Source organism: Marmota flaviventris, chromosome 2 (genome assembly GCF_047511675.1).
Source record: "Marmota flaviventris isolate mMarFla1 chromosome 2, mMarFla1.hap1, whole genome shotgun sequence".
Classification (NCBI taxonomy): Eukaryota; Metazoa; Chordata; class Mammalia; order Rodentia; family Sciuridae; genus Marmota; species Marmota flaviventris.
The window spans coordinates 118,318,611-118,344,842 of NC_092499.1; the positions used below are offsets into that span (position 1 = coordinate 118,318,611).

Consider the following 26,232-nt stretch of genomic DNA (forward strand, 5'->3'; position numbering starts at 1 on the left):
AGGATTTAGTGTTTTCTTGGTCATTACCAACAAATATCCTTGTCGGTAATGGCGTGATGATGGCTGATTTGTACACAATATCAGACCTGCTGTCTGGTAGCTGTAATGTCTTTTTCTTCCTGCCTTCCCTCTCCTTTTCTATCCAAGCCACGATAGGAAATTTTCAGTGGGCACTGTCATCCCAGGATTTACTATTTCTGATCTGACATTATGTACTCTTTATTCTTCTTTTCTTTTCTTTATACTTCTTATCTACTAGCATGGCATAACTGGTGGTCAATCTCAGATTGATTCCAAACTTCAGAATTAAATAATTTCTAAAATACTGGCTGGAGTTGGGAGGCAGGATGGTGAAGTGGAATAAAGGTGATATTCCTTTGATACCTAGAAGTGTCAGAAATAATTCAATGTAACATTTGATTTGTATTTATGATGTTTATGCATATAAAATTGTGAGCAAGACAAATTGGAATTAAATTCTAATAATTTTATGGTAGTTTCAATTTGTGACCATATTCATAATAATACTGTTTTCTCCTAAGTGTTTTTCCTATTTTATATGCAGAGTTTCTTAGGTATTATTTCCCTCATACTAAAATGTATCCTTGTTTTTTTATGCAGTTCTGAAAGATTGGTCTTGCTGGCAGGTGGTAGTCTGGAAATCAGTGATATCACTGAGGATGATGCTGGGACTTATTTTTGTATAGCTGACAATGGAAATGAAACAATTGAAGCTCAAGCAGAGCTTACAGTACAAGGTATGTAAATATTTACTGTATAAATAAAAATATCCTGTGTCTGCTAATTGTTTTAACATTAAAATAGTTGTGGAAGAAGCAATACAGCATCACAGTTAAAATTCCAAAAAACTTTTAGGGTTGGGGTTGTGGCTCAGCTGAAGAGCGCTCACCTAGCACGTGTGAGACCCTGGGTTTGATCCTTAGCACCACATAAAAATAAACAAATAAAGGTATTATGTCTAACTATCAGTCCATACTAATTTTTAAAAAATCCTAACTTTTAGACCTGTATCCTTGGGGTCAAATTCTGGGTCTTATATTTCCTAATAACTATATTAATATAGGAGATTTACCTAATCTATCTGAACTTCATTTCCCGCATCTGTAAAGTGGAGATAATAAGAATACCTACCTCATTGACGATTAAGAACTACTCCTTGAAAAATTCCTAAAATAGTGACTAGAATATAAGAGCTCAATGCTAATTATTGATTTTTTTTTATTGTAATGGTAATAGTATAAGGAAGGACAGTGTGATCTGGGGCATCTGGAAGGTTTTGTTTGCTTTTCTTGTCTCAGTATGCTTTTTCACAAGGTATCTGTTCTCTGATCCAGAACATGTCTCTCTTCAGCATTCCCACTCCCTTCCTTTGGGTAAATAGATTATATAGAAAAGAGCGTGTTATAGTTTGGACATGAGGTGTCCCCCAAAGCTCCTGTTAATGCAGGAATATTCAGAGGTAAAGTGATTGAATTATGAAAGCTATGACCTATCAGTCCATACTAATTTAAATGGATTGACTGGGTGGTAACTATAGACAGGTAGAGCATGGCTGGAGGAGATTGGTCACTGGGGGTGTATCTTAGAAGGTGCATCTTCCCTGTAGTCCCTTGTCTCTTCCCTTGACCTCTCTCTGATCTGCTTTCCTCCTTGGGGCCCTTCCCCCATAATGTGCTGCCTCATCTTGGGCCCAGAGCAGTGGAGTTGGCTGTCTTTGGCCTGAGACCTCTAAAACCATGAGCCCCAAATAAACTTTTTCTCCTCTAAATTGCTCTTGTTTGATGTTTTGGTCACAATGACAAAAAAGGTCACTAAAACAGAATGCAAAGTACTTTTCTGTGTAATTTGGTTTGATGATTTGATGTTTATTTTGGTCTGTTCAGCTAATGCTGATCATTGCTGCAAGAATAGTTAGTAGTTCTTTTCTTTCTCTTATATACTTGTCTTCCCCCTTATATGTTCCTTGATTTAGCAGTCAGGGAAAATAATGACACGTACTTATAGTTTCTTATTTTCATCTCTCCTGCCATTCCACTATGTGGAAATTACCCTTAAAAGAATATTTGCTCTCTCTCCTATGATTTGTCTGAGCATCATTTCAGAAATTCTTAGGATCTTCTTCATTAATTTTAGAGAAATCCAGCACTGCTTGAATATATAAAGATACAGGCTATCTTGTGTTATCTTTTATCAACTTGTCCCAGATTATATTGCATTTGATAGAATACACTGCAATTTGTATTTTGGAGTTGTTAGCCACCCTTTAGTTCTATTTTACATGAAAGTTTGTTTATCATGGTACATTTTGTGGGGTTCAGACATGCATGTAGAGTACATACAATCCTACTCCCAGTAGTCACTAGGAGATTCAAATATGTGGGAAAATAGAATAAAAGATAATGACAAGAGCAAAAGTTAATGAAATTAAAAAAGAATTAAAACAATGTCAGCAAAGCCAAAGTTGAGTCTATGTAAAGAATAGCAACATTGATTAACCTCCGGCAAGACTTACACAACTTGGCAAAGGTCTTTATCTGCATCAGTGGTTGGCAACTTACAGTTTAATGGATCGTATCTTTCTGACTGCTTTTTTTTTTTTATAGACTATAAGCTAAAAGTAGTTCTTAAACATTTTTAAATTGTTGAAAAATACCAGAAGAATAACATGTGATACATGAACATATTGTGATACATGAAAATTTTATGAGACTCAGATTTTGTTGTTCATAAATAAAGTTTTATTGAAACACACTATAATCATTTATGTATTATATAAGAACACTTTCATGCTGTAACACAGAGAATTGAATAGAGACACTTTGGCTTACTAAGCCTTAAGTATTTACTCTCTGGTCCTTAACAGAAAGATTTGTAACCCCAGATATAGTCTTGAACTTCTGCAGGCTAGTAAGGTAAACAAAGACTGATAAAAATAGACAAAACACTGGGGTAGTTACCTCACAGAACATCTCTAGGTAGCTTCTAAATATTTTAAAAAGTGGTTTTATCATCAGTCTTCAGAGAAATGCAAATAAAAACCATGCAATATCATTATTCTCCACTAAAAAGACCAATAATATTAGATGTTAGTTAGGATAAGAAACATGGGGATCTCTAATGAATTGCTGAAAGTAGTATACACTGATATAATCACTTTAAATTACTGTTTTGTAGAATCTGTTAAAGTTGCATACAAAAATATCTCATGAAACGAGTATTTCTATATTTATCAGTATATACATTAAAAACACTAAATAAAGTCCTTAATCAGCTGTATTCACAGTAAATCAAAACCGGGACTAATTTAAATGTCCCCTCAAAATTCAAACATCAAATGAGCAAACAATATTCCAGTCATACAGTGGCATATTATTTGCAATGAAAGTTGACAGACAGCTACTACATTTGACAAGAGTAAATCTCACAAACACCCTTGAAAGAAAGAAGCCAGACACAAGAATACATACTATATAAGTTTGTTTTATTAAGTTCAAAAACTTATGTATATTCTTAGAAGTCAGGACAGTGATTACTCTTGGAGAAGGACAGTTATGACTGAATATACAGCCAGACTTCTGGTGTACTAATGTTTTCTTTCTATACTGTACTTTCTGAAGTGAAATCTGTACAGCTCAAGCTCTGCTCTTCATATATGCCATGTAAGGCCTTCTCTCCATTTTTTTCAAAGAGAGAATTCATTATGTTAAAAACATATTTGGAAAATTTTGTTTTGAGCCCATCCCATAACTGAAAGGTCCCCCCCACTACCCCCAATAGGGAAAGTAGTTTATGAGAAATAATTGGAGATATATAAATATAGTCATGCTTGTCTGACTTCTGTTATTTTTTTAAGAAGTTATAGTTCCAGGAAATGCCATAGTGAGTGTTAATGCAGAAAAGGTTATAAGTTCATTCTTCATCTGTTAAATATTTCAAATGTATTATCTTATCATTAACTCCTGGGATTTCTGCACATGCTGTGACGTGAATTAGCCTGTTGTGTATTTCCTGTCATCTCAGATTGTTGATAACAGTTAAAATGGGTGATGAATTGTTTTGTCTTTTTTTTTTAAAGCAGGAATTTTTCCTTTTCTATTAATATAGTTGTATTGGTCTGTGATCTACATCTCCCATCCTCCATCCAAAAAGAAAAATTTCCGTTCTTGTTTTTATGGAAAAAATTGATAAATTCTAAATTGGCTGCCTTCTTGACATTGTCATTACTTCTAACTAATCTATAACATTTTAAACTCCATCGTCTTTTTTCTACTCTACTCATTTCTAGCCACATTAAGACATTGGTTTCCCTTTTTTTCTCCCAGTCTTCTTTATGATAATCATAACATCCACCTGCCTTTCATCGAACTCTCCACGCTTTTGGCTTCAGGATAAAAAGCAAATTCCTTATAACATATATACATTCAGAACCTCCATAGTCAATGTTGAAAAAGTTGTTTACTAGGGAGTCACCACAGAGTAGTGGTTAAGAGCAGTATCTACTCAGTGTGCCTGGAGGCCAATTTAAACTCTGGATACTGAGCTATATGAACTTAGCCAGATTATTTAACTTAACCTGTGTTTTAGTTTAGTTTAGTTTTTTTTTTTTAATCAGTTAAATGGGTTCTTATAAGGATTAAGCAAATTCCTGGCACTTTCCGTATAAATCTGGGATGAATAGCAGTTATCTTCACTAAACTGCATGTAAGTTTTCCAGTGTACTATACTGTTTGACAACAGTGTTCTCTTACCCTCAACTACATTTTCCTAATAGACCTTCAAGGTCAGTTTACCTAACCGCCCCACCTCCCCCAAGATTTTGTTAACCAAAACAAAAACTTCTTCATCCTCAGCCATAATTAGTATCTTAAAATGACTCTTTACCAGTAGTACCTTTTACTTATTAGTTAGTATGCATGTTCCTTCTACTAGACTGGGGTCTTTATCAATAGGGGCTGATCTTAATCATTTTTATCATACACTAGTAACAAATAATTGTTGAATGAATGAGTAAAACTTTGTATTGAAATTGCTAAATATGGAAGCTGGAGTGATTTGTTTATGGTTATTTTATTATTTATGTTTTCTTTGCACCTTGTTTTTCATTGACTTTCAGTGGTATAAGTAACTGAGATTTTAAGAAAAAAAAAAGAAGAAATTGAGATTTAAAAAAATCTTCTGAAAGGTTTTCCCAGAGGCAGATGGAACATTACCCTTACTTATATAATTGAGGTCATAATCCTCATTTTCATGTCATAAATGTTCATAAACAGTGCTTGATCAATTTTATTCTAATTTTTGACTTTTTAAGGCCTAAGTCAACATGATTTTTTATTTTTCCAAAAAATAATGAAGCCAAGGCCTGGGAGGTGTATTTCAGTGGGAGAGCACTTGTGTCACAATGCCAGGAGACCCTGAGTTCAATCCCCAATAATGCAAAAATAGAACTAAACCTGAAACCATTAAAAATGAACTTTCCTCCATCTCTGCTGCTTAAAACCCTCTTACCTTTATTTGCTATCATGATTCAAGTATCTGTGCATTGAATCCCTTCATCTTTAATTCCACCTCTATGAGGTGCTCCACTGGTTTGACTGGATAACATTGTTTGATGTTTTTTCCTTTTATTTCTCTGTCCAGTTAATTTTTTCTTCATGGGAATCTTTTATTCTGCTTGCTTATTGAAATATTGGTGTTCTAAAAAGGTCTGTCTTCATTCTAACAGTCTTCACACTGTTAGCTCATGATTTCGTGTATGACTCATGTAAAAATAACCCATAGGTTCCCAGACTACATTCTTTGCTAAGCTTCAGACATTCCTATTGACAATAGGTATCTCAAACTTCACATATCCAAAATTGAATTTAATACTCTTCCTTCAGAATCTTTCTCTTCTGTCTTTCTTTTCTGTCTTTCAATGGTGTCTTTGCCTATGTATTTACCAGAGCTAGAAACACTAAACTCATTCTCTTTTTTTAAAATTCTAACAATATATTCTATTTCATCCATTATATCTAAAATATTATTTCGGTTTGCAATCAATATAAAATTATTAAGATTTTTATTTTTATTTTATACTAAGTCTTGGAAACACAATGTGTATTTTACAGAGTATAGCCAAATTTGGACTAGTCACATTTGAAGTCTTTTTAAAAAAATTTAATTGATTTTATTTTTTAAAATACACAACAGTGGAATGCATTACAATTCTTATTAAATATAGAGCACAGTTTTTCATATCTTTGTATATAAAGTATGTTCACGCCAATTCGTGTCTTTATACATATACTTTTTTTTGCATTACAATTCTCATTACACCTATATACCACAATTTTTCATATCTCTGTTTGTATATAAGGTAGGTTGACACCCAATTCGTGTCTGCATTTCAAATCTTAATAGCCACCTATGACTTATAGTTAATGAATTGGCCAGCACAGGGTAGATGATTATCATCAATCAGTATACTGAGTGTTAGCTGTGAGGAAGTTAGTAATTGTGAGAATAATAAAAGTTAGAATGAAATTATATATTCTTTGACAAACTGTCCAATAATTACTGCTTCTTTTTAATGTTTTTAGTTAACATATAATATTGTACATTATTATGGGGGTCAGTGAAGGCTTTCAGTACACGTATGCAATGTGTACTGATCAAATCAAGGATATCAGCATTTATATCGCCTTAAGATTTATTTGTTTGAAGCCTTTGGACTTTTCTAAGTCTTCATCAAATATATATTACATGGTACTTATAAATTAATTAGAATTTGATGAATTCCTCATTTGAAAAAGGAAAAAAGATTAAATAATTCATAAAAATGATATAAAAATGTCCAAACGACCTGAAAAGAGTCACCTTCATTAACAGTACGAGAAATACCAATTTAAAAATATATTTTTTTCTTTTTGTTCACTGGTTGTTATGAGTGAGCTACACCATTTACATTTACATGGTCTTGATATGCCTGTGCCTTTCCACAATATCAGAGTAAAAGAATGAATGAATGAATTTATTGTGGTGCTGGAGATTGAACTTACTCTACCACTGAGCTACATCCTCAGCCCTTTTATTTATTTTAAATTTTGAGTCAGGGTCTTGCTAAATTGCCAAGGCTGGCCTTGAACTTGTGATCCTCCTGCCTCAGCCTCCCAAGTTTCTGGGAGAATTCTTTGAATATCAGTAAATTCACAAACTACATCAGTTTCATTGGATTTACTTCACTGAGAATTCCTGAGATTAAATATCAATAAATTCACAAGCTACATCAGTGGCATTGGCTTTATTTCAGAGTATTCTTGATTTCCCTTGGCAATTGTGATCATGGATATTGCAAGTTCTTTATTTCATTTTAATCTTACTTACTAATATGTATAACACTCAAATCAAAAAGATACTTCCCTATTACATAGGTTACAGAATGGGTGAAGAAAGGGTTAAGAAGGCCACAGGATTTAAAGAGGCAGCAGAAAGAACAAAGGCAAAGAGTTGATACAAAGAGTTACTGCAGGTTCTTAGATAAGGGGTTAATAAAACAGTTCATACAGCTGTCAAGCCTGACAGCCTAGGGAAGAAGCTGAAGTCCAGGAACAGTTAGAAGTTCTTCCTGCCTGGTGAACTATATCTCCTGGTATTTACACCCATCACAGAGTGGTCCAGAATAACGGGACCGGTTAGTGATGCTGTGTCATAGTTTTAGGTGCCCTTTTGTATGTTTCAGGTGAGGGAATTGTATCATTCTTTCATCTGGTGCTTCTGATAAGTTCCCGTGCTAGCTTTCTCTGTTATGTTCTGAATAAATCCATGTGTCTGTGTGCCCCTGACATAATTTGATAAGTTCACAGGTGGTAATTTTTTTATTAACATGAATAAGTTATCAGTCTATGCCTAATAACTGTGCTCTGCAGCTAGTGGTTGTTCTTCATAAAATTTTTGTGCCCAGCATCTGGTGATTATCTACTTGCACAGCCAAGATACCTGTTCATTCTGCCTTAGTACTTGTACTCCAAATGGAGTAACTCAGGGCAGGGCACAGCCTGCTGTCTATATTGGGGCAGTTTAAAAATAATAAACCACTCTTGGCAAAATTACAGTAAAATGGGGATTCTCATATACTGCTGGTGTTTGTTCAAATTGATTAGCCATTTTGAAGGACAATTTGATGATCTTATCAAAAGCCTTAAAACCTGCACATCCTTTGACCAGTAATTCCATTTCTAATTATTTGTTTTAATGGAGTAATGAGGTATCTGTGCAAAGATTTATGTATGAAAGTATTCATTACAATGATATATATTTAGTGGAGAAAAATGATAGATCACCTAAATAGCCAACAATAGGCAATTGGTTAAATAAATTATGGTCTGTGTGCCAGAATATTGTGCATCCCCACCTTTATGTATATTTATAAAGCACCAGTTTTTAAAAAAAACGGTAAATGAATAGAAGGAGGACCAGTAGAGGATGAGGAATAGGGGGAGGGAAAGTGGAAGTATAGCAGATTGAAATGGAGCAAATTATGTGCCATGCATATATGAATGTGTCAAAATGAACCCATTATTGTTTGTAACTATAATGCACTAATTAAAACATTTTAAAATACTATTCATCCAACAAAAATCATGTCTTAGAAGACTATTAAATGGCAAGATAAAAAAAACTTTGTGCATATTAAATGAGGAAAAATAGATCCCAAAGCAACATATAAGAAGTAGGATTTGTTTCATAAGGTTATGGTGTAAATTGGATCATGTCCTTTGACTTTCTTCTCAAAATTACCTCAATTCAATTAGAAAGAAGTCTATTTTATTTTCCTCTTGAGGCCTTCTCCCTGAAATTTTCACAATACTAGGTTTACTTACCTTCATGGGGTCATTTTTTCTTCTAAGCTCCAAGCCCAGAGAGAAGTCTTAAGTCTATAGTATTTTTTTTTTTTTTGAGAGAGAGAGAGAGAGAGAGAGAGAATTTTAATATTTATTTTTTAGTTTTCGGCAGACACAACATCTTTGTTTATATGTGGTGCTGAGGATTGAACCCGGGCCGCACGCATGCCAGGCGAACGTGCTACCGCTTGAGCCACTATAATCTTAAGTTGGATGAGTCCATGGTTACCATTTCCTTTCAGGGTGATTTAATTTCAGAGGTAACAGCTAGCTGCTTATAAACACAATGCAGACCTCTCAAATAAATAAAAAGACTATGTCAGTAGGAGGGTGAAATTATGCCCCTTCAAGCCTAGAAATAACAGAACATTTTGACTGTCATCCTTGGAATTATTCTACTTCTTAGGTTATCTGTGTTGACCCCAGAATTACAAGCTTTCCTTCATTGTCCCACTCTGGGTCTCTTATGCATTACTATTAACCATCTTTCTTGAATCTGTTGTATATTCCATCCTTATAAGAGAATGACTCCCATATAGTATTTACTATCTTAGTTTTATTGAACTATATTTCTTTTACTTTGAAGGGTGTTTTCAAATTCACCAGCTTTGATTAAGAGAGCCATGCCAGGAGGAATTTTAGTAACTTTAGTCATATTGTTGGTAAATTTCTCATACTAAATATACTGAATCTCTTAAACTTTCAATTCTGTTTAGTTTCTTCCTCTTTCCTTAATAAAGGGATGGTAGAATTAGGAACAGCAAGAAAAGTAGAACAGTTTTGTAATTTAAAAATATCTTCTTTCTTACTAAAAATTACATTCAGAAGCTCCAAAATGAGCAATGGCAAGATTTTCTTGTAGCGAAAAGAATATCTGGAAAAGGCATCTTACTGATTCTGGATTTCTTTCCCAGTTACCCACTGCCACCCTGTACTGTCGAGTGTTTAGTGATGAAACTTTCAAGTAAGCTGAGTTTACACATAGTTATGGGATCAACTCCATCTGGTCCTAACAGGAATATTTTATCTCAATACAAGCAGTTACCTCAATTTATCTGAAAGCTGAATGCATCAAATAATAATGTAAATTCCAAGAATTAGTGGGGAGAAAAAAAGCTAAATGAAATCTATATCTATTTTGTCTTTTCCCCAATCCCCATTGTAACAATAACCAAGATTTTATGCGTTGGTCTTTTTGTCCAGACAAATTCCTTAGGTTGAGATTGTATCAGTGGGTTTCAAACTTTTTTAGAGGGAGTGCAAGAGGGGAAGACAGGGAACTCAAGCAAAATCATACTTGGAAGCCAGACATTTAAAACAGATAAGCATAGAATTTCTCTGATGAAAGCTGGGCAGTATGAGAATAGAATCCCCATATACTCCTATTCCTTGTTTTGATTTTTTTCTTGTCAGTAATTACAAATACAGGGTTTCATTGACTCTCTTAAAAATAATATCAGCTGGGTGTGGTGGCATACCCCTGCAATCCCTAGTGGCTTGGGAGGCTAAGATGGGAATCACAAGTTCAAAGCTAGCTTCAGCATCTTAGTAAGGCCCTGAGCAACTTAGTGAGACCCTGTCTCAAAATAAAAAATAAAAAGGGCTGGGGATGTGGCTTAGTGACTGAGAGCTCCTGGATTCAATCCCTAGCACCAAATAAATAAAGAAATAAATATAATAATATCAAAGGTATTTTTCATGCATTTTCTAGGGAAGTTATATTCAATTCATTCTACTATCTTTCCCATTCCCATTCCCTCTTCTTTCCCTCCACTCCCCCCCACCCCACTGTCGAATCCAGTGAATGGATATTTGAATGGTAGTCAAGCAGCAGGTTCAGTAGACAGATGGCCAAAAAGATACCTTCTGCAAAGCAGCTTACTAGACTTGGGGCTTTTGGGCTTGAAGCTGAGTTTTTATGGTTAGGCCTGGGCTGATGCAGCATACAGATGGGTACAGTCTGCAGAGGAGGGTGAGCACCAAGCAGCAGCACCACCAGGGCCCCCAACTTCATCACCAGCCTCATAGGCACGGGGGGGCTCCACATTAAGAGCTCTGGCTCTCCGCAGGGCCCCATGGTGGTTGTGGTAGCTCAAGTGACTCTTAGACTTTGCAAGGGTCTCACTACATGTTATCAGACCAAAGGATGCAGCTTGGGAGGCTGAGACAGGAGGATCATGAGTTCAAAGCCAGCCTCAGCAACAGTGAGGCACTAAGCAGCTCAGTGAGACCCTGTCTCTAAATAAAATAAAAATAGGGCTGGGGATGTGGCTCAGTGGCTGAGTGCCCCTGAGTTCAATCCCCAGTACCCCCTATTCCCCATAAAAAAAGGACCAAAGATGTGTATTTTAGCATTACAGGTCTTGCTGTCACTGTTGCAACTGTTCAGCTGTGTCATCGTAACAGAAAAACAGCTTAGACTATACTCAGACTAATTAGTGTGGCTACATTCCAGTAAAATTTTATTTACAAAAATGGACCACAGTTTGGTACTCACTGCTATATAGTGTTCATTGATTTGTTTGTCTAGATCCCTAATAAATATTTAGTGGTTTCTGTGTTTCACTACTATAAGTAACACTGTTTTGTACATCCTGTACATATACATTTGTACACCTGTTGCTAAAGTATTATGTTTTAAGTATTGATACATCTTGCTAGATTTTCCTTCAGAAAGATGTTATCACTTTTTTTATCCACCAGTAGTGAAATAGTTTCCCAACACCCTCCCTGTAATGGTGACAACAAGCTTTATAGTCTGTACAAATGGAATGGAAAAATATATATACCTTATTTTGCTTTTTAACAAACACATCTTTTTCATATTTTTATTGATTTTTTCTTTGTTTAGTCTTATTCAACAGTTTTAGAGTTGCTTTTGATTGACTTGTGTAATTTTTATGTATTCTGAATATCAGTTCTTTGACATATGGATTGCATGCAATCAAATATTTCACTTTTTAAACAGCTTTATTGAAATATAATGGACATACAATATACTGCATATATTTAAAGTGTACAGCTTGATATTTTATATGTAAGTATCCAAAAAAACTATCACTATAATCAAGATAATTAACATTCATCACTCCCAAAACTTTTGTAAAGCCTCTTATAATCCCCACCTTTCACACCAACTGTCTTCGAGTAACCACCAATCTGCTTTCTGTCATTATAGGTAAGTTTGCATAGTCTAGTAGTTTATATGCATGAAATCACACAGTATGACCCCCCCACTCCCCTTTTTTTGGTCTGGCTTCTCTTTATTCAACATATTGAGTTTGAGATTCAGCTGTATTGTTGTATATATCAATATTATTCCTCCCCTTTCTTTCTCAGAAGTATTCTGTGGTATGAATATATTACAGTTGTTTATCCATTCACCTATAGATGGATTTGGGGTTATTTCCAAATTTTGACAACCCAAACTAAAGCTATCATGACATCCTTTTAGTCTTTTAATTTTAAGACATGTTTTACCATGCAGAAAATGTTTATTTCAGTATAGTCAAATATCAGTTTCTTCCTTCTGGAATTGGATCTTAGACTGCATCCCCTGCCCCTCCTATTCTATGCCATGTTAATAAAATTGTCTCCCATTTATTTCTAAGACTTTTCTAGTGTATTTTTACTTTTTGGTCTTTGAACCATTTGGATTTTATTTTTGTATGTGGTAATAGGTAGAAATCAAAGTTTATTTTTTCTCAAATGGATTGCCTCTTCTCCTGAAACCACTTTTGTCTCTATTATTTGAAATATCATCTTTATATATATCCATATTTCTTTGGTTCTGATGTCTAAATGCTGTTTATTAAAAACTTTACTAACAACTTTGTTCCTACATAAGTGCTGTACCGTTTCAATTACTGATATTTTGTTTTGAGGATTCCTTTCATTCCTCTTTTAAAACTTTTTTTTTCACTTTTTTTTCTTCCAGATGACTTGTAGTTTCAGTTTGTCAATTTTTGTTAAAATTTATTTTGAGGTATTAAATAGAATTTTATTGAATTTATAGATTAATTGCAAAAGAATTATGATAGAACTTTTTCCTAGTCAAATGTAGGTATGTCTCCCCACTTTTAAAAAAAAATTTTGCTTAAATATTTTAAGAGGTAATTGCAGAAGACTTTTAAAAAAGGATATATATTGAAATATTGCTGCTGTGGCCCAAACCCCCTCCATGGAAATAATCATTACCATTAACTTCGTTTATATCCTGTCAGAGGTATTCTGTGTGTATTCCAGCAAACAAGTGTGCAAAACTATGATGAAAAATATTACAAGCAATCTTGGAGATTATTGCCATCAGGGGCAGATCAACTTTTGTGGGATCTGGAGCAAAACTATTTTGAAGAACCTGTATAAGAAAACGAATACCAAAAGAGGTACCAAAATAAGTAGTTATTTAGAATGAGAGAAAAAAAAAACACAACAAATTAGTTTTTTAAAAACTACAAACATTACAAAATCCAGAAAAAAAGGCACATTTAAAAAAATGCCTTTAGATAATTATGCAGTATTTGTTTTGGCTATATTTAATTTTGATTGTACAGTTATTTTTTGTGAGAATAGAAAGTTAATGTGGTCTTTTCCTCCAGTGTTTAGAATATGGTCACATATCCTTTTTGTTTCAGTGTTGGGTCATGATAGTATAGTAGGCTAAAGAAGCATTCCTAGAACCCATCTGGTACTAGACAGCTTAAGTATATACAAAAGTCTTGTCAGATCACATAAATACATCCTACTAAACCCACTAATGGTGTGTGTAACTCAGTTTCCTCTTGACTTTCCATGATTATAAAAATGTCTTCAGCCACTCTATGATCCCCTGACATAAGTGAGAAATCCAGGTTGAAGCAGCAGCAGTCTTAATGGGTTGTGTTTAAAATAACTTACTGTTGGGTGGTTCCCAGTCTTTTGCTACTTCAAACATAATTCAGGGAGTATCTTCATGTCTTTATGTAAATGTGTGAGTGTATCTGTTAAATGGATTTCTGGAGGTAAAATTGCTGAATCAAAGAGTATATGCAACTTATATTTTCATAACTATAGTTAAATTATCCTTTAAAATATTATGTCGATTTATGTCATCACTGAGATACATGACAATGTCTATTTCTCCCACATTTGTCAACCAAGTGAATAAAAAGTAGATTAAAATTTTGGCTTGTACATTTTTTGCAAGTGAGGTTCAACTTATTTTTTTATATATATTTAGAAGTTCTGTGTGTTTCCTTTTTGTGCACTGTCCATATGTTTTGCTCATTTTTATTGTTAAATCTTTTATTAACTTTTTAAGAACTTTTATTTATTAAGGAAATTATATCTCAATCTGCTGCCCCTCTGTTATTTGTTATTTTATGATGACTTTTAGTTATATATGATTTTTTTCTTTTTTTGAGGAGAGAAAGGGGGGGAGAGAATCTTTTTTAAAAAAATATTTATTTTTTAGGTGTAGATGGACACAACACAATGCCTTTATTTTTATGTGGTGCTAAGAATCAAACCTGGGTCCCGCCCGTGCTAGGCTAGTGTTCTACTGCTGAGCCACAATCCCAGCCCAGATTTTTTATTTTTCTGTGTAGTCTTGGATCTAAGGGAAAAAAATCAACAAGCCCAAATCACGTATTTCCTATTCTCTACCCCTCTACTCAACACAGAACACCTCTGTGACCCTAGATGTATAGGGATTGTTTTCGCACTCATCAAGGAAGCAATTCTGAAATGGATACCAACTGGGTATTCTGTAATTTAGTTCAGTTCTGACACTGTACTATCTCCAGGCAGATAGGGTTAGATCTCACAGGTTGAAGGCTCAGTCCCACAAGACTATCCCCTACTTCAGATGTGAATTACCAATCAGGGCCTCCAGAATTTCTGACCAACCAGGTATAAATCTGGATTCCCATCACCCACCTTCCTGAGTTCAGTTAAAAATTTTTGAAGTGGCTCATAGAATTCAGAAAACACTAATTTACATTTATTTGAGAAAATTTCAAGGGTACATATTAATGGCCAGGTGAAAGAGATTCAGTAGGGCAAGGTAAGTGTATAGGGTGGTGAAACTTCCAAGTTCTCTTTGTACATACCACCCTCCAGGAACCTTCACACATTTAGCTATTCATACTTCTGGGACCCTGTCTTCGGGGTTTTTATGGAGACGTCATTACATAAGCATGATTAATTATATCAGTGATCATTGGTGATTAACTCAACTTTCCACTCCTCTTCCATCTGCAGGTTAGTGGGTGGGGCTGGAAGTTTCCCTCTAATCACATGGTTGGTTCACTTGGCAACCAGCTTCTAACCTGAGGCTGCCCAAGAGGCCAAGAGTTGCCTCATTGTAGGTAGGAAAGATGGTGGAATGAGATGAACATCATTACCCCTAGGTACATGCATGACTGCATATGTGGTGCAACTCTACATCGTGTACAATCAGAGAAATGAAAAGTTGTGCTCCACTCGTGTACAATGAATCAAAATGCATTCTGCTACCATGTATAGCTAATGAGAACAAATTACAAAAATTAAAAAGAAGGTTTTATCACCCAGGGAATTCCCAGGAGTCTAGGAGTTCTATATCAGCAAAGTGAAATGAAGACCTGATACATATTTCACAGTATCACAGCTTTAACATATTTATATTTTCTTTTGTGGTTTCTCAGTTTGTGTCATATTTAGGTCTCTCTCCACATTTTTTTAAATTAAAAACTCATGTTTTCTTCTATTACTTTTATGGATTTTTTTTTTTTTTTTGTACCGGGAATTGAACTCTCAGGGGCACTCAACCACTGAGCCACTTCCCCACCCCTTTTTTGTATTTTTATTTAGAGACAGGGTCTCACTGAGTTGCTTATCACCTAGCTTTTGCTGAGGCTGGCTTTGAACTTGCAATCCTCCTGTCTCAGCTTCTGCAGCTGTATCTATTTGTTTTTAAACATTCAATCTTTGCAATGCATACAGTTTATACTAATATAAGGAAAAAGGTATGAATCTAACATTTTTTTCCAAGTGGTTACATAGTTTTTAGAATTGCTTATTAAGGTTATCCATTTTTTTCCCTCTGACTTAAAGTGTTACATTAATCACATGCAATCTGTATACTTGGGACTATATTTGTGCCTCCATTTTTTATTGGTACATTATAATTATACATAATAGTGGGATCATTATGCCATATTTTTACTTGCACATAATAACATAATTTTATCACTCTAATTCCCCTTTCTTTCCCCTACCCTACTCCTTCCCCTTTCCCCATCCACTTGCTCCATTTCACTGATCTTCCTTTTATTATTATTATTATCATTATTATTTCAGTAAGTACGCTATAGTTACATATAAAGGCAGGATTAATTGTGGTATATTGTACATGGACAAAGCATAATTAGATTTTGTTCTACAGTACTTCCTCTTCCCTTCCTTCCCTCTTCATTCCCTTCTTCTACTCTCCCTTCTTTTTTTGTGAGATCCCTTCTTTTATTCCTTTAAAATTTTTTTTTCACTTTCTCTAGCTTCCACATATGAGAGAAAACATTCAACCCTTGGCTTTCTGAATCTCGCTTTTTAAATTTAGCATTATGTTCTCTATTTCCATCCAGTTTAAACCAGCAGATGACATAATTTTATTCTTCTTTATAGCTGAATAAAATTCCATTGTGTGTATATATCACATTTTCTTTATCCATTCATCTGTTAATGGACATTTAAGCTGATTCCATAATTTGACCATTGTGAATTGCACTGCTATAAATGTTGTGATATGCATATATTACTGTAATATGCTGATTTTAGTTCTTTTGGATAAATTCCAAGGTGTGTTATAGCTGGGTCATCTGGCGGTTCCATTCTTTTGAGGAATCTCCATACTGCTTTCTAAAGAGTGTCTGTATGAATTCTCAGTCCCACTCATAGTGTATAAGTATACTTTCCCCGCCACATTCTCACTAGCAATTATTATTATTTATATTCTTGAAGACTGCTATTCTAACTGGAATGAGATGAAATCTCAGTGTATTGGTTTGCATTTCCCTGATTGTTATGAATGTTGAACATTTTTTCATATATTTGTTGGCTGATTGTATTTTTTCTTTTGAGAAATGTCTGTTTAAATCATTTGTCCATGTATTGTTTATTGATTTATTAATGTCTGTTATTTCCTGCATTTTGGTTAGTTTTTTTATTTTGGTTTTAATTCTCATTAGCTTAAAATATTCTAGTGAGCTTCATTCATTCAGGAGCTCTGGGACTTGTTTTTAAAAACAAGTTTTGTGAGTAGTATTTCTTTATAATTTTTTTTTATTTTTTATTTTCAGATATATATGACAGTATTTTTTGACATATTGTACATACATGGAATATAACTTCTGATTTTGAGGTTGTACATGATGTGGAGTTTCACTGGTCATATATTCATATATGAACATAGAAAATTTATTCATTCTACTGTGTTTACTATTCCTACTCTCCCTCCCTTCCCTTCATTCTTCTTTGTTTAATCCAATGTCTTTCAGTATTTTCTATAGTGCTGGCTTAGTGATCATGAATTCATTTATCCTTATCTTAGGAAGTTTTTATTTCTCCTTTGATTTGAATATAGCAACCTAGGTTGGCAATTCTTTCTTTCAGAGCTTGGATTATCTCATTCTAAGCCCTCTTGGGTTTTAGAGTCTAAGCTGAGAAGTCAGAAGTAATCCTTATTCAATAGGTTTGCCTTTAAATGTGATCTGATATTTTACTCTTGAGATTTTTAATATTCTGTCTTTATTCTGCACATTAGGCATTTTGATTTTGATGTGTCTTGGAGAGCTTCTTCTTTAGTCTTATCTATTTGGAGTTTTATATGCATCCTGTATGTAGATGTCTGTCTCATTCCTAAGATTTGGAAAATTTCTGCTATTATTTTACTGAAAAGGTTCTTAATTCCATTAACATGTATCTCCATGCCCTGTTTAATCCCAATGACTCTTTAAAAAAAAATTATGTGGTGCTGAGGATTGAACCCAGGACCTCGTGTGTGCAAGGCAAGGGCTCTATTACTGAGCTACAACCCCAGTCCTAATCCCAATGACTCTTAAGTTTGACCTCTTAATATTGTCCCAGAGTTCTTGTATATTCTAGTCATGATTTTTGTATTTATTGTTCTTTGCCACTTACTGGGTGTTGAAATTCAGATACTCTGTCTTTGAGGCCTGAATTTCTGTTTTCTACATAGTCTTATCTATTGGATACTTCCAACTGAATTTTTTATTTGATTTACTGTATCTTTCATTATCAGGAGTTCTGATTGCTTCTCCCCACCCCCGAATCTCTCTCTTTATTGAAATGGTCTTTCACTTTCTGTATTTGCTCTTAATTCATTCTTTAGATATTCTTTTAGCTGATTAATCATTTTATTGATAACCTTATAACTTTGGGAATTTCATCCCTTTCAGTGTCTGTGGATTTGGGGGTGAGTTATAAATTTTGCCTGTTTTCTCATTTTCAGAGGTCCTAGATTTGTAGATCTACTAACATGAATTCCTTTTCTTCTTTAATGTGGGAATCCTTTATTTAATGAGTAGTTATTACTTTGTAAGAAGTCCTGTGCTGGCAGTATATCTAGGATTCAATATATAGGTTCAGCATGTTAATTTCAGCCTCCAGTCCCTCTTTGAAAGGAGAGAGTACCTCAAGTTAATAGTGGTAGCTTAAAAGTAAATCACATATCAATATATTCTGTAAATGCATTACCGGTAAGCTCTACAGGTCTCTCAACTCAAGAAGAACATGGTGAGAAAGAATACAAAATAAGCTGAAAGGGTTACACGTTAGTAAGAGTACACTAAATTGAATTTGAAGATGGGATAAAAATAAAGAGAAAAGAAAAAAAGGAGAGATGGAAGGAAGAGGTGGGGGATGAAGGGGAGATAGGTTAAAATGGGAAGAATAAAGTAGGTGCAGAAGAGGAAACTGAAGTTGAATAGTTATATATTGGAGACAGTAGGTTTTAGTCAATATCAATCATTTAATGCATTAATTATCATAGAAGGGTTCAGATGACTTGTTGCTAAAGTTTCTGAAATAGTCTTTTGTACCTGGTGTTTCAAATTTTAGGAACTGCCAACTGTAAGATTTCATACTTTCCTTGATAGGTACATGTATAACTATTGATTGCTTTTATAGTGATTGCAAATTAGATTTTAAAATTTACATTTTCTAAGGTGTTTTTTTTTTTTTTTTTTTTTTGGTTGTGTAAATATTAGAGACAGCAGAAAAAAACACAAGATGATCATTTTTTCCTGCTAGTTTATCAAAAATTTATATTTAGTTCTAATAAAGCTTTTCAATTTGTTCTTTTGGCTTTTTCTCTTAAAAATGATAAAATTAATAATATCATTATTAAATACCATATCAACAAAGTAAATCTCCTCCTTTATTGCCCCTTCCCCATTCCCACCCTGTTCCTCAGAGGATACCTGCTGTCATCAATTTAGTGTATATTCTTATCAGTGTCTTTTAAAAATTATTTGTGTGTATTTACATATAAAATATAGTTTTTCATTCAAAATAGAATTGTATCATCCAATTTGCTCTGAAAAATTCCTTGTAACTTTTTAACTTTAGAATTTTTCCATGTTTGTACATTTAGGACTACAGTCAGCATTTAAATGACCAGTAGCATTGCTTATCAAAATTTAAAATACATATGGGCCACATTGAAGTCTTGTTAAAATGCTTATACTATCTCAGAGGGTTTGAGGTGGGTGCAGAGATTTTGTATTTCTAACAAGTTTTCAAGTGATGCCAATGCTATTGTCTTATATTATACTTCTGTAGGAATGATTTAACATATGCCTCAGTTAGATGTGCAGTAGTTTGTGTCATTATTATAGCTATTAATTGAATCACTGAGGTTTTTTTCTCTACTACAAATAGTATAATAATGTATATTAGAATTTCTCCAAGAAATTTTTTGAATATTCCTTCAGTAGGTGATCATTTCAATGGTATATCCTGGGAAGAGGAGTCTCCAACCCTTCCCCGTATTTGTATGTCTTTTTCTTATTTTATCGAATTAGCTAATACCTGAAGTAGAATGTTCAGTAGCCTCATTGATAGTGAATCTCTAATAGGAATATATAATTGGTACAGACTTTGATAATGTTTATCAAAATTTATTTTTATTTTTATTTTTTTTATTGGTTGTTCAAAACATTACAAAGCTCATGACTTATCATCTTTCATACATTTTATTCAAGTGGGTTATGAACTCCCATTTTTACCCCAAATAAAAATTGCAGAATCACATCGGTTACACATTCACATAATGCCATATTAGTGACTGTTGTATTCTGCTACCTTTCCTATCCCCTACTATCCCCCCTCCCCTCCCCTCCCATCTTCCCTCTCTACCTCATCTGCTGTTGTTCAATTCTCTCCCTTGTTTTTCCCCCCCTTTCCCCTCACAACCTCTTATATGTAATTTTGTGTAACATTGAGGGTCTCCTTCCATTTCCATACATTTTCCCTTCTCTCTCCCTTTCCCTCCCACCACTCGTCTCTGTTTAATGTTAGTCTTTTCCTCATGCTCTTCCTCCCTGCTCTGTTCTTAGTTGCTCTCCTTATATCAAAGAAGACGTTTGGCATTTGTTTTTTAAGGATTGGCTAGCTTCAGTTAGCATAATCTGCTCTAATGCCATCCATTTCCCTGCAAATTCCATGATTTTGTCATTTTTTAGTGCTGCGTAATACTCCATTGTGTATAAATGCCACATTTTTTTTATCCATACATCTATGGAAGGGCATCTAGGTTGGTTCCACAGTCTAGCTATTGTGAATTGTGCTGCTATGATCATTGATGTGGCAGTATCCCTATAGTATGCTCTTTTAAGGTCCTCAGGGAATAGTCCGAGAAGGGCAATAGCTGGGTCAAATGGTGATTCCATTCCCAGCTTTCCCAGGAATCTCCATACTGCTTTCCAAATTGGCCGCACCAATTTGCAGTCCCACCAGCAATGTACAAGTGTACCCTTTTCCCCACATCCTTGCCAGCACTTATTGTTGTTTGACTTCATAATGGCTGCCAATCTTACTGGAGTGAGATGGTATCTTAGGGTGGTTTTGATTTGCATTTCTCTGACTGCTAGAGATGGTTAGCATTTTTTCATGTACTTATTGATTGATTGTATGTCCTCCTCTGTGAAGTGTCTGTTCAGGTCCTTGGCCCATTTGTTGATTGGGTTATTTGTTTTCTTATTGTTTAATTTTTTGAGTTCTTTGTATACTCTGGATATTAGGACTCTATCTGAAGTGTGAGGGGTAAAGATTTGTTCCCAGGATGCAGGCTCCCTATTTACCTCTCTTATTGTTTCTTTTGCTGAGAAAAAACTTTTTAGTTTTAGTAAGTCCCATTTGTTGATTCTTTTTTTTTTTTTTTAACTCTTGTGCTATGGGTGTCCTATTAAGGAATTTGGAGCCCGACCCCACAATATGTAGATCGGAGCCAACTTTTTCTTCTATCAGATGCAGAGTCTCTGATTTGATATTAAGCTCTTTGATCCATTTTGTGCATGGCGAGAGAAAGGGGTTCAGCTTCATTTTGTTGCATATGGATTTCCAGTTTTCCCAGCACCATTTGTTGAAGATGCTATCCTTCCTCCATTGCATGCTTTTAGCCCCTTTATCAAATATAAGAAAGTTGTAATTTTGTGGATTGGTCTCTGTGTCCTCTATTCTGTACCATTGGTCCACCTGCCTGTTTTGGTACCAGTACCATGCTGTTTTTGTTACTATTGCGCTGTAGTACAGTTTGAAATCTGGTATCGCTATACCTCCAGATTCACACTTCCTGCTTAGAATTGCTTTTGCTATTCTGGGTCTTTTGTTTTTCCATATGAATTTCATGATTGCTTTATCTATTTCTACAAGAAATGCCGTTGGGATTTTGATTGGCATTGCATTGAACCTGTAGAGAACCTTGGGTAATATCACCATTTTGATGATGTTAGTTCTGCCTATCCATGAACAGGGTATATTTTTCCATCTTCTAAGATCTTCATCTATTTCTCTCTTTAGGGTTCTGTAGTTTTCATTGTATAAATCTTTCACCTCTTTTGTTAGGTTGATTCCCAAGTATTTTATTTTTTTTGAGGATGTTGTGAATGGAGTAGTTTTCCTCATTTCCATTTCAGAAGTTTTGTTGCTGTTATACAGGAATGCCTTTGATTTATGCATGTTGATTTTATATCCTGCCACTTTGCTGAATTCATTTATTAGTTCTAGTAGTTTCTTTGTAGACCCTTTTGGGTCTTCTAGGTATAGAATCATATCTTCCGCAAATAGTGATAATTTAAGTTCTTCTTTTCTTATTTTTATGCCTTTAATTTCTTTTGTCTGTCTAATTGCTCTGGCTAGTATTTCAAGAACTAAATTGAATAGAAGTGGTGAGAGAGGGCATCCCTGTCTTGTTCCAGATTTTAGAGGGAATGCCTTCAGTTTTTCTCCATTTAGAATGATGCTAGCCTGAGGCTTAGCATAGATTGCTTTTACAATGTTGAGGTAAGTTCCTGTTATCCCTAGTTTTTCTAGTGTTTTGAACATAAAGGGATGCTGTACTTTGTCGAATGCTTTTTCTGCATCTATCGAGACGATCATATGGTTCTTACCTTTAAGTCTATTGATGTGGTGAATAACATTTATTGATTTCCATATATTGAACCAGCCTTGCATCCCAGGGATGAATCCTACTTGATCATGGTGCACAATTTTTTTGATATGGTTTTGTATTCGATTTGCCAGGATTTTATTGAGAATTTTTGCATCTAGGTTCATTAGAGATATTGGTGTGTAGTTTTCTTTCTTTGAAGTGTCTTTGTCTGGTTTCGGGATCAGGTTGACGGTGGCCTCATAGAATGAATTTGGAAGAGCTCCTTCTTTTTCTGTTTCTTGAAATAGCTTGAAAAGTATCGGTATTAATTCTTGTTTGAAGGTTTTGTAAAACTCCGCTGTATACCCATCCGGTCCAGGGCTTTTCTTGGTTGGTAGTCTTTTGATGGCTTCTTCTATTTCTTCCTTTGTTATTGGTCTGTTTAAATTGTGTGTGTCTTCCTGACTCAATCTGGGCAGATCATATGACTTAAGAAATTTATCGACATCTTCACTATCTTCTATTTTATTGGAATATAGGATTTCAAAATACTTTCTAATTATCTTCTGTATTTCTGTAGTGTCCGTTGTGATATTGCCTTTTTCATCCCGTATGTTAGTTATTTGAGTTTTGTCTCTTCTTCTCTTCATTAGCATGGCTAAGGGTCTGTCGATCTTATTTATTTTTTCGAACAACCAACTTTTAGTTTTATCAATTTTTTCAATGGTTTTTTTTTTGTTTCAATTTCATTGATTTCCGCTCTGATTTTAATTATTTCTTGTCTTCTCCTACATTTGCTGTTGTTTTGCTCTTCCTTTTCTAGGATTTTGAGATGAAGTGTGAGTTCATTTATTTGTTGGTTTTTTCTTTTTTTGAGGAATGATCTCCAGGAAATGAATTTCCCTCTTAAAACTGCTTTCATTGTGTCCCATAGATTCCGGTATGTTGTGTCTGTATTGTCGTTTATGTCTAAGAATTTTTTGATTTCCTCCTTTATGTCTTCTGTAACCCATTGATCATTCAGTAACATATTGTTCATTTACCAGGTGATGCAGGATTTTTCCTTCCTTCTTTTATTATTGATTTCCAGTTTCATTCCATTATGATCAGATAAGGTGCATGGTATTATCTCCACACCTTTATATTTACTAAGAGTTGCCCTATGGCATAATATATGGTCTATCTTTGAGTAAGATCTATGTGCTGCTGAGAAGAACGTGTATCCATTTGATGATGGTTGATATATTCTATATATGTCATTTAAGTCTAGGTTATTGATTGTGTTATTGAGTTCTATAGTTTCTTTATTCAGCTTTTGTCTGGAGAATCTGTCTAATGGAGAGAGAGTGGTGTGTTGAATTCACCCATAATTATTGTGTTGTGGTCTATTTGACTCTTGAACTTGAGGAGAGTTTGTTTTATGTACGTTGCAGCACCATTGTTTGGTGCATACATATTGATAATTGTTATGTCTTGTTGGTGGATAGTTCCTTTTAACAGGATATAGTGTCCTTCTTTATCCCTTTTGATTAACTTAGGTTTGAAGTTGATTTTATTCGATATGCGTATGGCCTCTCCTGCTTGCTTCCGAGGGCCACGTGAGTGGTATGATTTTTCCCAACCTTTCACCTTCAGCCTGTGTATGTCTTTTCCTATCATATGAGTCTCCTGAAGGCAGCATATTGTTGGATCTGTTTTTTCAATCCAGGTTACTAGCCTATGTCTCTTGATTGGTAAATTTAAGCCATTAACATTTAAGGTTACTATTGAAATATGGTTTGTACTTCCAGTCATGTTTATTTATTTATTTATTTTAGTTTGGCTAGTTTTTCCTCTTTGGTTATTTTTCTCCCCCTTTACTGAGATACCTCCCACTGTTAGTTTTGGGTGCTGTTTTTCAATTCCTGTTCTTGTAGTATTTTGCTCAAAATGCCTTGCAGGGCTGGTTTTCTGGCTGCAAATTCTTTTAACTTTTGTTTATCGTGAAATATTTTAATTTCATTGTCAAATCTGAAGCTTAATTTTGCTGGATACAGTATTCTTGGTTGGAATCCATTATTTTTCAGTGTTTGAAATACGTTGTTCCAGGATCTTCTCGCTTTCAACGTCTGTGATGAAAAATCAGCCGTTAACCTAATTGGTTTACCCCTGAATGTAATCTGCCTCCTTTCTCTCGTAGCTTTTAATATTCTCTCCTTGTTCTGTATGTCGGATATCTTCATAATTATGTGTCTTGGAGTTGGTCTATTACGGTTTTGAATGTTTGGGGTCCTGTAGGCTTCCAGGATTTGGCAATCCATTCCATCTTTCATATCTGGGAAGTTTTCTAGGATTATTTCATTTAATAGGTTGCCCATTCCTTTGGTTTGAACCTCTATACCTTCTTCTATCCCAATGACTCTCACATTTGGTTTTTTTATGACATCCCATATCTCTTGGATAGATTGCTCTGAGTTTTAAGCATTCTTTCTGGGTTGACTATATTCTTTTCAAGTTGATAAACTTTATCTTCATTATCTGATGTTCTGACTTCTACTTGATCTAGTCTATTTGTAATATTCTCGTTTGAGTTTTTAATTTGGTTTATGGTTTTCTGCATTTCTAGGATTACTGTTTGATTTTTTTTTTTATATCTCTCTCTCCTGGTAGAGCTCGTTCTTTGCCATTTGAATTTGTTTATTTAATTCGTTTTCAAAATATACTTTCATTGCTTGGACTTGCTGTCTCATGTCTTCTCTAATATTCCGTTCCATCTGAGTTAGGTATGCCTTGAGTTCTTTCTCTGTCCATTTTTCTGATGCCTCTAGGTCCTCCTGTAGATTTAAGTTGTCCTGCATTGTTTGTAATCCTTTTTTTCCCTTGTTTTTTCATGTTGTTCACGTTACTTTCCAGCTCTGTTTGACTGCTGTGTTTCTGCTTTCTCCTATAAATTTGTTTTGGTTTTGTATATCTCTGTTGTCTCTCCTTTGTGATGGGAGACTATGCTTAGAAATGTTGGGCTTTATTGTACTTTAAAGCTGATTCATTCAATTCATAAAAGGCTTCCAGATTCTGTATGCATATGTGATTTGTTGTTTGTTCTTACGACTTTATGTTTAGGTTAGGTGCTATGATGGTATGAGGGTTAGTATGTCTTGGCTACTTTAGAAGATTGCTCTACTGAAGGGGGATATTAACAGGCGATTGGATCAGGGTGTTTGGTAGTAGCTAGGTATTTAGGAGCCCTATAGACAGCCTCGAAACATTCACCTATTTTCATTTAGACAATTACACGTAATGGAAGACATAATGCTTGTGATGAAAGTTGTGGGGTAAGGGAAGGAAGATGCTCTTAAAAAGAAATTAGGAGAGAGAGATAGATAAGTTAGAGGAGAATGGAAAGAATAATAAAACTTGAAACAGGAAAGAAAGAAAGAGAGAGATAGAGAGAGAGAAAGAAAGAAAGAGGGAGAAAAGAACAAAGAGAGAAAAAAAAAGAAAGAAAAAATTGAAGTCTTAGAAATCCATTTTCTTCTCTTCCAGTAGGCTGAGCTGTGCCCTCCGAGCTGAGTTTCTGCCCTCTATGTGCCGACAGCAATCCCTGTAAGGCGGCTCTTGGGAGTCTCTCAATCCTCTTAGTCCAGAGCCGTTTCACATCTCCAGCCCCTCCCCCCCTTCTCCTGCCAGCCAGCCAGCCAGGTCCTGTTCACCAGAGGCGGTTCCCCA

At 34.7% G+C, this 26,232-nt stretch overlaps 1 protein-coding gene across 5 annotated transcripts in view; it reads left to right on the plus strand.

Moving 5' to 3' along the window:
• Positions 1–26,232, plus strand: part of Neo1 (neogenin 1) — a 246,988-nt gene that overhangs the window by 100,481 nt on the left and 120,275 nt on the right. For all 5 annotated transcript variants that reach the window (XM_071608453.1, XM_071608454.1, XM_027925907.2 and 2 more), the window contains exon 5: positions 622–758. In XM_071608453.1, coding sequence (XP_071464554.1) covers positions 622–758 — 137 coding nt within the window. The remainder of the gene's footprint in view (positions 1–621; positions 759–26,232) is intronic.